The sequence below is a fragment of the Grus americana genome, chromosome 6 (assembly GCF_028858705.1).
Source record: "Grus americana isolate bGruAme1 chromosome 6, bGruAme1.mat, whole genome shotgun sequence".
NCBI classification, from domain to species: Eukaryota; Metazoa; Chordata; class Aves; order Gruiformes; family Gruidae; genus Grus; species Grus americana.
In genome coordinates this window covers 40778820-40793163 of record NC_072857.1, presented here as the reverse complement: position 1 = coordinate 40793163, position 14344 = coordinate 40778820, and the positions used below count along the sequence as shown (strand labels likewise).

The following is a 14344-nucleotide window of genomic DNA, read 5'->3' as shown; positions in this document are numbered from 1 at the left end:
CATGAGGTGAACCTCAGCCGGTTACTTTCTCTGCCAAGCTTTTTTATTTGCTTCTCTCCCTGTCTGCCTTGCCTGGGCAAGTCCTTACCCCCGGAGCATTTAGCATCACAAACACCAGTGCTTACGTAGTTTGCATCTTCACAAAGCCAGATGTTTGGGAGCAAAGAATATGAGATGTTGTTGTCCCTCAGCTCTATTCAAGAGCCATCAATCTTCCACTTCAGAAGTCTCATTCTTCCTCTTTCTAGAGCTCTTTGCCTTTTTAGCACTTGATCACAGCACTTTGTTTCACCGGGGAATTTCTGCCTCCTACGTTAATCAGCAGCAGTAGTACCAGCAGCATCTGCGTGCCGCCGGCCTTCTGGCCCTTTGGCAGTCTCAGCCTAAAGTTTTTCAAAGTCCTTTTTTTAACGTTCCTATCCTAGAGCCATAGGTGAGCAAAGCGGTCTTTAGGTGCGGGAGTTTTTGCCCAAGAAGATCTCATTTCATGTTGCAGAAGGAAACTGATGTTGCATTTTCCCAGAGCGTGGGAGTCCCACTGATCAGACCCATCACAAGTTCAATTTTATATTCAGAATAGGAAGAAAAAAAAAACAACAACAAAAAACTTCTAAAGAATAGAAAATATGTAAACTTTTCTCTCTCTTGCTGCAACTCTTTGCAAGATGCCTTCGCCCCCCACTTCTCCTTTTTTCCCTGGCTCTTGTGCGCAGCTCAGCGCTAACTTGCCCATGCTGAACTCCTCAGGATTTCGCATGGCAAAGCCTTTCATCAGCAACCTCGCGTCCAAAGGGATGAAGGAGATGGTGGGGAGGTGTTATTCTCCTAAAAGAGCCGTTCCAAGAGCTTTCACCTTTGAATGATCAATCCGATTGAGGCGCAAGTCAAAGTGGGGAGGAGGTTTTTTAGAGAAGGAGAGAACGAAACACCTTTAAGAATATGAAAATTGTAATCTGGGAATATTCAGTGATGTTTAAAAGGTCATATTTTGTTTGACATATTGTAAGTAAAACAAAAGGGAGGAAACCAGTTTTATAGCACCTATAGCTGCACCGAATGGGCTTTTTCCTTCTTTTACCATCAAATTTGGATGTATGCATACTGGAGTAAAGCCTGACACCTGCTTGTAATTATTCTGAGCAGCCTCCAATTCTGAATTACTGTTGGCATCATGACCAAAAGTGAGCTGATTTTTGATCATCTTAAAAAAAAAAAAAAGGGGGGGGGGGGAAACCAGCTTGAGTAGTTATGGCTTACTAACCACATGTGGTTCTTCTCGGTATAAATCAGTGGTAACAAATTTCAAGCGTGAGATTTAAAAAGTGCTCAACTACACACGGGCAGAGGAAGATGCAGAGAGGAGCCATTGGCAACGGGTTGCCTTCATTATCGGTGGGTGGTGACTTCTGTCGTCTAGCATACCTCCTTTTGAGAACAGTTTTTCACATGCATACACTGAAACAGATGTCATAAGTGACATCATGTCCGTTTTTTCCCAGAATCCATTGAACGATGCCACTTGTCCAAGCTCCTCATCAGAGCCCTGTCTTGCTCCCCGTAACCCACGATCAACCAGTCTGGTTTTTCACTGGATGTCTGTACAGAGTTCAACGTTTGCCTGTCCTAGTTTGCCACCTTCAAACTCAGCTGTGTGTTGTCAGATTATTGAAATCTAAAATGCAATCTTGACAATATTTCATATGACTTCTTGGTCATGGCTTTGGTGGCCTACTTCAGTCGTACCAGCACTGTCAATTGGAAGGAGGTGAATATTTAAAAAAATTATTCAGTAAAAGATACACGAGATGTGCTTCAAGTACACAGAGGTATTTGGGAGGGAGGTCAGATCCTTAACATCGGTTCTGTTAGAATAATTGGAAAAATATTAATCAGTGTTTTTTCTCTTGCTTCATTCTGAGTTCGTGCTTCTTTGAGCTCATTGCACTTTTTATTTTTGTGAAGGTAACCCTGGCTTCTGCAGGTCAGGGACAGAGGTTTCATTCCAAGACACAGTTTGCAAATTTTAAATGATTATCATCTGCTCTATTTAAGCTTTTACTGACAAATTAGTATTTGGGGATTTTTAGTATATGTACCACTGGTTCCCCCACTGGCAAGACACCGAAAATAACTGGTGGAGGTGACCTGGAAGAACATGCAGGAGAGGAGTTTGTCGTGGTTGTCTTACCAAGGACTTGGAGAGCATGCAAGGAGTTTTGTCTCACCTTATTTTTTTGGAGATCTGAAACGCCGTATATTTCTAGTATAAGATTTGGTATGGACAAGAACTTTTTAAACAGAAGATCTGTTTTTCTGCTCAAGTGAAATAAGATGGGGGATTTTTCGTGTTGTGGGTGTTTTTAGATTTCAAAGGACTGAGTGAAAAATGTTAGTCAATGCCTTCAATGAAATGTGGGACTTTGCAATTAAAATTATCTGCTTTCCTTTCCTATTTTTCATCCAAACGTGACACGGCAAAGAACTAGGAAAGGGTTTGTTTCCACGTACTTTAGCTGCCAAAAATAACTTTTCGAATTTGGGTTACGTAAAGTAGAAATGAGTCTTTGGATGAAATTTCCCCAAATGGAAGGGGACACTGGAAATTAATTTTCTATCCGCTCTAAATTTTATTTAGATCTGAATAAAAACTGCCTGCCCTCTCAGTTAATCACCATTTTCCTGCTTGGCATTCGTGATAGCCTACTGGTTCTTTGGGAGGCCCAGGGTAAGGCAAGAAGAAAAGGTCTGACAGCGGGGGGGGAAGAAAAAAAAGCCACCAAAAATTCCTCCCGTACGTCTTTCATTGCATTTGTTAAAATGAGTGTTTGTTGGAGAGAGGGAGATTCATATAAATCTAGATTTAAATAACATAGGACAGTGATAAAAAAAGTGAACCATCTTGGGAAATGACTTTGAATTTCCCAGCTTTTGGGAAATGACTTTGAATTTCCCGGCTTTTGTCAGGTTTGTCACAGCCTTATCGTTTGCGGGGTTATTTTTGTGTGTGTGTGTGCGTGTGTCGGTGGAATCCTTCTGGCTCGTACACTAAAACTGGAACTGTTCAAAGGATCACATTTTCATCTTAGTACTTATCTCCCTGATCTTAGAGATGAAAACATACCCCATAGTGTGTCAGATGTAAAAGCCATATGTAGGTGATGATATAGATGGTTATTAAGGGAGTTGATATAGTTAGCAACAGAGACATTGTATCTAGTCACTCTTTTTTTTTTTTTTTCCCCCTCCTTTTTCCCTTGTAATTGGCTACGAGTGGCTCTAGATTCCCAAGGAGGGGCTTTCTCCACTACTTCATCATCAGCTGCCTGCCACTGCGTTTATGTTTTCTTTGTTTCTTCTTTTCTCTCTAATTCATGTTTTTCTTTTGACTGAAGGTGGAATGACCCACACACACACACACACACACACACACACGTGGGTTTTTTTTTTACTCCTTGAGGGTTTCTCAGAAGGGTTCGTATCTCCACAGGGCAAAATTGGCCCTTCTGGAAGACCTTCCAACTGTGCTTTTGAACAGGACACCTGCATTTTTTTTCCCTCAGAGACAAAAACTTTATCCACAAACATTAACTGGAAAGTTTTGTTAGCTGTTTCATTGTCCTAATTGCTTGTGTCCCTTTTCCTGTAGACCCCGACTGGGCCAGTTTGAATTTGGGAGCCCTCATATGTATCGAATGCTCAGGTATACACCGAAACCTTGGCACGCACCTCTCCCGGGTCCGCTCTCTTGACCTGGATGACTGGCCTATAGAGCTCATCAAGGTGATGTCTTCGATCGGGAACGAGCTGGCAAACAGCGTCTGGGAGGAGAGCAGCCAAGGCCATATGAAACCTTCGTCAGACTCCACAAGGTAGGCTTTCCTACTCCATCTCAGCATGGCACGCAGCGGGCAGGTAGTATGTGATAGAGCACGTGGCCAAGGCTATGAGCACATAAATCCTCATTCTGGCATTGCAGTCGGAGGTGGTAGGGCGTTACAACTTTTTACAACATGGACTTTTAAGATTCTCCCTTGAAGTAAGCCTTGTAAAAATCATTACATGTATATATATATATCTTCACTGCCTGCCCAGGAAGAACGTGTGTCAAGGCAGGGGGTCTCAAAAGTTGAGTGACCCCCTCACTTTTTCACTCTTGTGAAGGTTTCCTCAGCAGCTCTACAATTTTTTGGTTCAATTGACTGACCGACAAAATGGAAGATTGAAAGATTGAAACTTCCCGCCTGGTTGTTCCTCAATCTAAATTATACCGTAATGCGTTTCTTTGTTTTGGTTGGCCACAAAGTTCCTGGCTCTTGGACCATCAGTTTGTGATTAATAATCTGCATTCAGTAGTTCAAGCTCACCGAGGAATTTGTACCTGGCCGTCAGGTCTTTGGCTTCTCATCACAGATGTTGAAAGTCCTGCTCATTGTGGACTTGCTTACTTTTTTTATGTGATATATGTGAAGTCGTAAGTTGAGGGGGGGGGGGGGTGTTTCCTATGAGAACAGTATTTTACCTACCCGTCATAGCTCAACACAGTGAAAATCTTCTTTTGCAATACCTACCAAAAGCTCAAGGGTTTTTATGCTAAATTTATCTGATCAGTGCCAAAGGAAGATATTTTGAAAATACTTTCCTGATTTCAGTAGATTTGAGATGGAAGTGTTACTAGTTCCAGCTAAGGTGTTGGCTTGGGGGAAGCAGGGTGTCCTCTGGCAGAGTGCGTTTCAGCAGGGGGGTGCAGGCAGGAGGACAACCTCCTGGGCTACCTTGCACAGCTGGGCCAACCTTTGAAGTTGTCTTCAGAAGTGCGTTATGATTGTCTTACGTTGAGCTCCGGGGGGGGGCAGCCCGCATCCGAGCACCGGCCGGTCCCCAGGTAGCAAACGATACGGTGGAGGTCTAGCTCTCAGTATTTGCTTCCTGCATATGAGAGAAATCAGATGGAATTATATTGTGATTTTGTTGATGTATATCTCTGGATCCTGCTTTTTCCAATACCGGATCGAGTGAAATTATAACCTGGGAGGATATACCTGGGCCACCTCCTACGGTGTAGGAGTAGGTTTGCACTGTTGTCTGTAATAAAGTCAACTGTTTCTCATTGCATTATTTCGTTAGCACTGAAAAATGAATTTGTGGTGCCACCTTTGGTTCATCTTCGAGAATGAAGCCAGTACATTAATCAGGCTACTTAGATGAATGACTATGCATATAAAAATGTTCAGGGAGACCTACACAGAGATTTTGTTCATACGTGAACCATATGCCTGCTGTGTACGTGTATGTTATTAGACAGCTAGTATAATGATTTCATCAGGTAGATTGAAATCAACTTAGTGGTGCCTTTCAGTCATTAGTATTACTTTAATCCAGAGATCTTACGTTGTTGTACCTAACAAATATATGTTAGTCCTTACTACTGAGGTGAGCTGGAGAGATACCTCAGGTCTAAATACTTTTAAAAGGAAAAAGCATGCACTCGATTGGATTTTTTATTATTAAAAAACCCCACACATAATTTTAATATACATATAATAAAGATATTATCATGAAAAATCTAAAATACATGTGACTGATTAAGAGAGCCATCCATTTGAATTAAATTATTCAGATTTTTATGTTTGGAAGTGAGTTTTACTTATAGAAAATGAACTTTGTTCTCTTTCTTTTTCATGCTCAGAGCTTATTTCAATTCTTCTTTGTTTCTGTACATCTCCGAGTTATGTTTGTCAGTGACATAATTGCACTTTTTTTTCCTGGACTCTAACATTTTTGAACAAAAGGTATAAAGATGCATTTTATAAATATGCATTTCCATCTGTGTGTCCAAGTGCACACTTACGTGATGGAGGAGCTGTTAGAAAAAATAGAATTAAGATAATGTGAAACTTTTCCCACAAAGCAATTGTAATCTTGCTTTGCTACTCCCATTCCTTCCGCTGTTTGCAGCAGGGACCGAAGTGATATTTTTCACGTAAGTATCTGAAAGGTCTGCTCCTTCAAAGGACGTGCCTCCTTTTGTACTTAACTTTGGTCTCTACTAGCGTCATATTCCTACTGTCCAAGCTGTGGCAAGACAATAAGTTCAAGTTCTTTAGATACAAGTTCTGCATTCCATTTTCTCGCTGCCGTTAGCATTTTTGCGTGAGGAATCCTATCAGAAGCAGCTACAATGGGCCTGAAGTGGGGTTAAACAAACCCTCCTTTTTTTGTTGGTGAGGGACTGGGGGAAGAGGCAAGAAAGTAAGCGGACAGAGAGATAACTGGGGAGCTGAGATTTGGAGTTCTGGTGGAGGAGGGAGTCCAGTGGTATTTGGAGATCAGCAAAGAAAGAAGCATTCAGCAAAACTTCTTCTGAAGAGGAAGAGATCTGATAGCTGGTGTCACGGGCTGTTCCTTCCCGTGCTGGTGGGCTCTGGGATCAGCCGGAGTCTGAGAGCCGCTGTGTGAGGAGGCTCGCACGCTCAGCATGCTCCTGCTCTAAGGACTTCTCACCAAAGCCCCGTCAGATGGGAGAGGGAAGTACTCCCATGTTTTCCTCCAAGTTTCTCCTGAACTTGTTCATATCCCCGTTCCCTTCTGCAGCCCCACTTACTTCATCCGTCCTGCGTAGCGCTCCCATTTTCAGTTCCGCTAGAGATACTCATTAGTCCACCCTCCCTGGCTTTTCACATGTTTGCTCAGACCTTCAGGCTGTGCCTGCAAAGTATTGGAAACACAAGAACAGAAGATTTTTTTTTAACTGTTCCCCCAGCTGATTCAAAGGCTTAGCACAAAGCATCAGTTAAAAGACCGTAGACAAATACAATCTTCTCACGTGTTTCTTTATGATAGGCATGTCTCTTAACTCTTCTATCTCCTCCTTGCCCACCCCAAAGCACCAAAAGTTGTCAGCACAATGATGGACCCTCTGTTAATAAACATTTGTAGAGGAGATCAGACATACATGAGTTTCACCATTTCGTGTTGTGTCTTTCTGTTGGAGACGAAGCCATCGGTGGAAACCATCAGTGGCTTTCTAGGGGCAAAAAAAAAAAAAAAAAAGATTGTTGACAGCTCCACAGATACTGAATCTGTTGGGCTGGGAGGCTTGAGAAGCATTCGCATGCTGGACTTAAAGGAACCTGGAAGTCTCGACATGGCTTCAGAAGCAGTCCTGTCAGCTCGGGAGAAGCTGGCACTGATCACTGACTCATTGCAGTGGCATCCTCCGGGTTTCTGTTGAGTAGAGGGAAGGGTGAAGAGATCCAGGGAGACCGATGTTTTGCAGGAGGCATCGGTTGCCAAGTGGCTACTGCAGGTCACGGCATAATTAAGGAGTCTTACTCAGGAAAATGTCACCAATATTTATAAGATTAGAACTAATCCTAATTAGGCTGTGAGTACAGCTTGTGTTTTTAATTTTGTACACTCAAAAATAAGTTAAATATTATCAAACTTAAAGCACATCAAATATACCATAGCGTACTGCTGTCCTTTCCTAGTCCACTCAAATTCACTTAAAACTCTTTCTCCAAGAAAGTCATGGGGAAAGATAAACCTAAACACGTATTTTGAAGCTCAGAAAGGCTTTCATATCGGAGGGTGTGAACTCAAAGCCTGAGAATTTTGTAGCAAGAGGCTTTACTCCTGTTGGTTTCATGAAGGATGTTGCCCAGGTATGTCCTCTAATGTCAACGCGTGCCAGGTCTCATCAAGTCTTACAGAACAAGCAGATCTCCAGGTCATTCGGTGCCTCTGGATCAAAAGCAGGACCTTGGATGGCCTCTAGCGTTAAACTGGAAGGTTGTGGGAGCGCAAGTGTGGTGGGATCCCCAAGGAAGCAGCGTGGAGTAAAGCAGTAGCATCAGGCAAAGTTCAGACTGAGGGCGTTGGCGTCATTACGGGGAGGAAAGAGGAATAAACACGAGCTCCCGGTGAGCACAAAAAGTTGGCGAAGCGGCAGAAACCCAAGCGCGGGCGAATAACGTGCATGTGGAAGGGAAAGGGGACCAGCTGGCCTGTGAGCGGTGGTGTCCATGGGTCCCTGATTAGGTCAGCTTTGGAAGGCTGGTAATTGGTTCCAGCAATTACCAGCAGCCCTGAGAACCGCCGCTCAAACTTCGGGAGCCCTGTGACAAATTGAAGCTGACTGCTGGTGAAGGAGTATCGACTTCCCATTTCTAAACAGGGGGATCATTAGTCAAGAAAAGCATCTTTTAATTACTCGCAGGAAGGGAAAAAAAAAAAAAAGGAGGGGGAAGGAAAAAGATCTTTCAGTATGGATCCTGCAACAACTGCCAGGTTTTTTCCAAGTGTATTCAATATTAAATTTATTGTCTTGGAGGGGAGGGGGTGAGCGGGGAGAGTTTGCCTGCGGTCCCTTCTTCGGTAATGCGGGTTTAATTTGGAGTGAGAAGTCAAATTAGAGTAAATCAATGTTGCGACAATTAACTGGGTCTGGGGATGAGATCAGGATTTTCCCTTCTAATTGCTATTGATACTACTTAAGCACACTCTTAAAACATTGATTTGGAGTGGTGCGACACAGGAGTAAGCCCGGTGGGGCAGGGACAGAACTGCTCCATGGAGGAATGTTGGGGATGTGGTGGAGCCGGCTTGGGGAGTCTGCGCCGTGTTTCACCTGGGCTTTTTGCACTGGTATGTAGATCTCCTGCCAGATATTTAGCTTTCTTCTGGCCGCACCTCACGTGCTTTGCTTTCTCCACGTACTCTTCTTGCCCGTGTGGCTTCTGGTTTGCAGACTTGCTTGCCGCCATCGATTTCCTAAGATGTTGACCTTTGCCAAACGAGATGAGCTGCCACCATCCCTCTGCCTGCTCCAGGAGGTGATTATCTGCTCCCTGGCCCTCACCCTCTTTCTCCGAGCTCCCGAGGTCTCCATCTCCATCTCACTGGGAGCACTGGGCTGTGCCAGCAACGAGGCCACCTCCACCAGCTGGAAGCTGCTGGCCAAGAGGAGGGAGGGCAGCATGATATCCAGGCGTGCTTTTTGTTCTCCTGCTCAAGCGATGCTGAATATTTGCGTTAGCTACGTGCAAACCTTATAGTTGAAGGGCTCCACCATTACGGCATCTTTTTGAGAATATTCTTAAATAGAAAGAACCTCCAACGCCATTAAAATGTGTTTTTAAAGTGAGGGATGAGCGGTTAGTAGAAGCTCAGGCGTAGTTTTAAGCTCTGCCGAGGCAGCCCCAAGCAGCAGCTCTTTAAATGGAGGTTGGAGCATCTGCTGCAATTTTGCTCAGGTAGTCTGTTTGCATAGCAGTCACCCTGTTTATTCTGATTACCAAAGGTTATAAGAAAATAGAGAGAGGTTCTTAACGCTGTCTGAGAAGTCTGGAGTTAGGAGCCGGCAGTGTCGGGAATTGACTTTCACCTTAAGACGTAAGATCCACTTTGATCCCTCGCTCACTAATGAACTGAATTTAATGGTGTCAGAAAAAACATTATGCGGCTCGACTGTATTTGGCAGACTTTTACAGTCCTGAGCTGAAGCCTGGCTTGCCGTTTCAAGGCTAGCGTCCGCTCTGCTGAGAGCACGCTGGTTTCTCGGGGATAACTGGGGACTGACTTCTATGAAAAATATTAAACCATGCCTTCTATGAAAAAATTAAACCATGCCTCTTTTTTTTTTTTTTTTTCCCATAAAAATAAGTATTCCTTCATTATAGACAGTACAGATAAAGGGCAAGCCCAGGGAAACGGAGTAGTTAAGATCCCGGTATCATGTCCTGACTCTTGTAAGGGTGCTCCGTTCCGTCTCTCTCCCATTCCTCGTTCCTTTTGGCCATCAGATTGCTGTTCTAGTCCTGTTGGTCTCCGATTCCTGGCATACGGCCGCAGCGTTGCGAATGGGGCCTGGGGGAACATCAGTACCTCTCTATCGGCAATTGTCAGGTCTGGTTTCTTAGCGGTTCTTGGCCTGATGAGGTCAGTGTTTTGTGCCTTTTGAATGCTCCTCCACGCTTGACACCTTTCCCATTTCGGGGGTGGGGGAAGGGTGTTTTTAAAAATAAATAAAAAATAATTTAAAAAAAAAAAAAAATTTTATTGTGAAGGGCTGACCAGAACCCATCTGCAGTTGGGTGGCATCTGCTCCCCACATGTCACTTCCCTCATTAACAAGCAATTGAATTAATTAAATGCTACTCAGAACACGCATAACAAGCTACCGGCAGTGTCCAAATTAGCACTGATAATCAAGGATGATTTCCTTTATTATCCTGCTAAGTGGTGTGCAGGCTCTGATCTCCCTGTCTGCCCTCATCTATTTACATACCCCCAGCTTCTGCCTTTAGAAGCTGAGGTTATCTTACCTAGTTAATTTGCCACGATCACCAAGCATGGCGGATTGATATTCCTGCCTCTGCTGAAGCAAACCCCCCCCCCTCCCTCTTTCTCCCCCTTTCCTTCCTCCCCAAGCCTGGTCCTTTGTATCTCAAGCTCACTGATAAATTAAAAGCCACCCCTGTGGTCTCTCAAGTGAGTAATAGAGGCAGAAATTTCATTTTGCAACTGGCTGATTTAATGATCCAAAGGGTAATTAATGGCCTGATTATCTTAATGTTAAATATGTCCGGCAGCAATTACTGTGACCTCCCGCTTGTCAAGGTCCAGGCTATGCTCTTCTTTCAATTAAGTTCTCTGGGGCTTAATGGTATGAATAAACTCCTCTGATTCTATCATTCCGGACTCTGAGATTTAAGCGAGCTAGGGGCTCGTTTGGAGTTTTAATCAGCCCGTCTTCTACTTGAGCGATCAGAGTTAACAATTATAACAAGGACAGTTTAACTTTCTTTCTCCCCCCCCTTCCCTACTTCTTTATATTTTTATTTTTTTTTTTTTTTTAAGCGCTCGGAGGGAATTTTGTTGGCTGCAGCGGCAGCTTTGCTAAGGCTAGTCTCTCCCTATATAAATTATCATGTGAATGCCGCTGTTTTTCCATTTGACAGGCTTAATTAATTGGCAGGAGCGCCCGAAAATGACAGTGCCACTAATTGCAACTCCAAGTCCATTTCTGTCATTGCGGCACGCTTGTCAGCGGGCATGCCCCGCTCCTCGCCGCGGCCGGAGTTTGTTGACGTTTTCCATTTCGGTTTTCACATCTCGTCGGGGAACGTGATGGGATGTGATAGCCCAAGATGCGCCTTTGGGTTTTCCAGGCATGCAGTTTGTGTGCAAGAATGACATTTACTGCCAATAAAGTTTAGACAGCTGGGCTTCTGCCGACCCAACAGCTGCTAGGGGACTTAAGATTTGACTTAAGGTATTTCAGCAAGTCCTACGAACAGGGGAGGCTTTGGGAAGGAATTCATTAAAAGGGGGAAAAAAAGAAAAACCAAACCCAACCAAAACACCAAACCGGAGAGTCATAACTCACTCCTGGTCTTTCTGGTGGCTGAACTACACCGAAGCACATCTCCCAGCGAGCTGGAGTTATATTAGCTCTGTTTAGGACAGCAAATCTTTCATAAAGATAATGAGGAAAATGTATAAATTATTAGTTACAACAGTATTGCGTTTTCAAACGCACGCATAAATAAAAAGACTGATTCATCGCTGCCAGTAAACTAAAACCTTTCCCCATACGGCTGTAGAAATGAACTGATTCTGACATGCTAGATTGCATGCTTTCAGATTAGAGTAATTGTAATTGTTTTAAAATTAAATTTAAAAAAAAAATAAAATTTGTCACTTACCAGTAGCTTCCAGGAAATGCATCTAATAAGAATAACTGAGTGAGGCAAATGAAATGTCAGCTTGGGTGGCGGCTGGTCGGATTTCACCCTTTGGAGGCCTCAGAAGCTCAAACAAAATACTCCAAAGATGAAGGGTAGTAGTAGTAGTAGTACTAGTAGTAGGTATTTTATTGTCTTTGTAGCTGCTCGGCAGACCTTGTCATGCAGGAGCTGATCCGGTAAAACACTGGTGCCTACATGGCAGCGTGGGAGATGCCTGGATGATTAAAAATAAAAACAAAACAACAACAACAAACCCCTCGACCCCGGTTGTCCAAGTTAATGAGCGCTTGAGATAAAATGCTCCCTGGTTCAGTTGCACGTTTGTTATGTGCAAATCGGTCTTTGATAAAAATTCACTTTGTAAACAGAAGCCCAGGTTGCAATTATTATTGTAATCGTGATTCTCCTTGTTGCCTGTGAAAGAGAAACCTGCCCAGGAGAAGTATTTCTGTCTCCTCCTGCACTGCGTTAGAGCGTTTGGTAAAAAGCAGAGGTGTAAAAGCCACAATACTTTTTTTTTTTTTGTCTAAATAGCATAGGTACCACTTTTATTAAATTCTCAATTTAATTTATATGTGTATATGGACCTGACACGTTGCTCTCTGCATGGAACATACACGTGCTTGTGGGTGCTGTGATGTAGTATGTTCTGGACCCGTATGGCCAGCTGAGATTTCCCGTTACACTTGGTTTATAGTGTGTCCTTTTCATCCTGCTTACCAACCACCTTCTGGAGAGTTTGCCCAAGCATTGCTGGTGAAGTCTAGAGTTTTTGGAGAGAAGAGCTAAAGAAATCGCCGTTGCTTTTGTCTTTTTCTCATTTTCCCATCGTCTCTCCCGTGTTAGATTATCCATACATCCATTTGTTGTTCGTCCTTTGAAAAATGTTTTTAGAGAGGAGAGCAATATGTTTCAGCCGTGTTTCCATACCTGCTAGCTAAGATACCTCCTAGCTAAGAAGCTAAGATCCTTCCTCAAAGCCCGATTTGATGGGTATGGTGACAATACAACAATGAAGATCACAGTAGTGGGCCCGAGGCAATGGTCAAGCTTTGAGTACTGAGCTAAAGATAAAAAGAAGGGAAGGGCCTTCAAGGGGCCTTGCAAGAGAAGACAAGTAGTTTTGCTTTCATACAGTAGAAGAAGAGGAAGGCAACAGACCATATTTTAGCAGCTTTTTGCCGTTTTCTTACAAGTCTTGTGAGATTCGATGGGGTTTTTTCCCATAATATGTCATCCCCAGGAATTGTGGAAAACACTCACCCTTTGTTTTTGAAGGTAGTTTTCAGTGCTGATAAAAGGATGAGAAACCCACTCTGAATACACCCAGAGGACTTGAAGACAGACATCCTTGAGTGTATTAAGCTTACAAATCAGAGCCGCTTGAGGACATCTTGCCTCTTGAGGTTTCTGCAGTAGGACAGGTGATAGCGACTGAAATGTTTTACCTTGGAGGTACAGTCAACTCAAGGTACCTTTATTCTGCTGAGATTCTTGACAATTTTTGGTTCTACTTTTGTGTGTATTTGGCTGCCGCACTGAAAAGCACCAAGTTAAGCTGAAATTCCCTTAAAAAGAAGTTGATGAGCTATTACACTCTGGGAAATCTAGGATTCGAGTTCAGGACTCAAGCAAGGAGGATTTCTTTCTATTGTATGAACAGTGATGAATGAGACAGTGGGGAGATACATCTTGGGAAAACAGTATTCATAAGGCAGTAATCAGCTTGTCAGAAAAAGTGATGTTTGTTTGTCTGCTAGAATAAGAACCAGTCTGTTGGTTGGGTGTCTGTTCTAAAGGTCTCAAAACAGCGTAGGATCTTGGCTTCAGACTTAATTTTCAGAATAGATATGGACTGATTATTTCTTGTTTTGTATTAGTTCTCTCCCAAACACCTAGCAGAGCTAGAGAGCATCTCAGAGTTGAAGACCAAAGTGTCTTCATTGGGACTTCACATCTGCTTGGCCACAAGCTACTTGAAAAGGTCATCGCAGAACAATAGAGAGCTAACCATCGCTGTGTTTATTAGAGGCTACTTGAGCCAATATTTAACTGTGGTGCTACAACAGAGGAATGGAAGAGCTAATTAGAACAGAGAGATTAATTTCAAATGAGAAAAAATTGGATATTGTATGTAAAAATTGAGGGGGAATACAGCTTACATCAAGCTAATGGCCAAAGGCAAGTACCGCTTAAAATGAGTCAGATGCCAGCCGCTGTGGGTTAGTCTTTCCCCAGAAAATTCCTTGATACCTTTATAAGCGTGGAGAAAGAAAGTAGAAATGAGACTCAATCGCATGCCACAGCAAATTCAGCCATAACAAAAGACGAGCGTTACCTCCACGACAGTGACATTTCCCGTCCCTTGGTGACTGTAGCCTCCCATCCATCTAACCGCAGCCCAGAATCGTTGCAGACTTGCCAGGGGTCAGGTCCACAAACAAATGCCGCATTTCAGTCCAGAAGCCAGCCGAGGATGATTAGCTCTTCTGCAGAAGTGCAAAGACGACCGGGTAAGTTGAGTTTTCTCCAAGGTCTTGAAGAGATCTGGAAGGCTTTTCCTGGGAAAGGAGCATCAGGCTTAGGGAGTGTGC

The 14344-nt window shown here is 43.4% G+C and overlaps 1 protein-coding gene across 10 annotated transcripts in view; it reads left to right on the top strand.

Annotated features, from left to right (window-relative positions):
• Positions 1–14344, top strand: part of AGAP1 (ArfGAP with GTPase domain, ankyrin repeat and PH domain 1) — a 379248-nt gene that overhangs the window by 330554 nt on the left and 34350 nt on the right. For all 10 annotated transcript variants that reach the window (XM_054830061.1, XM_054830062.1, XM_054830063.1 and 7 more), the window contains one exon: positions 3647–3869. In XM_054830061.1, coding sequence (XP_054686036.1) covers positions 3647–3869 — 223 coding nt within the window. The remainder of the gene's footprint in view (positions 1–3646; positions 3870–14344) is intronic.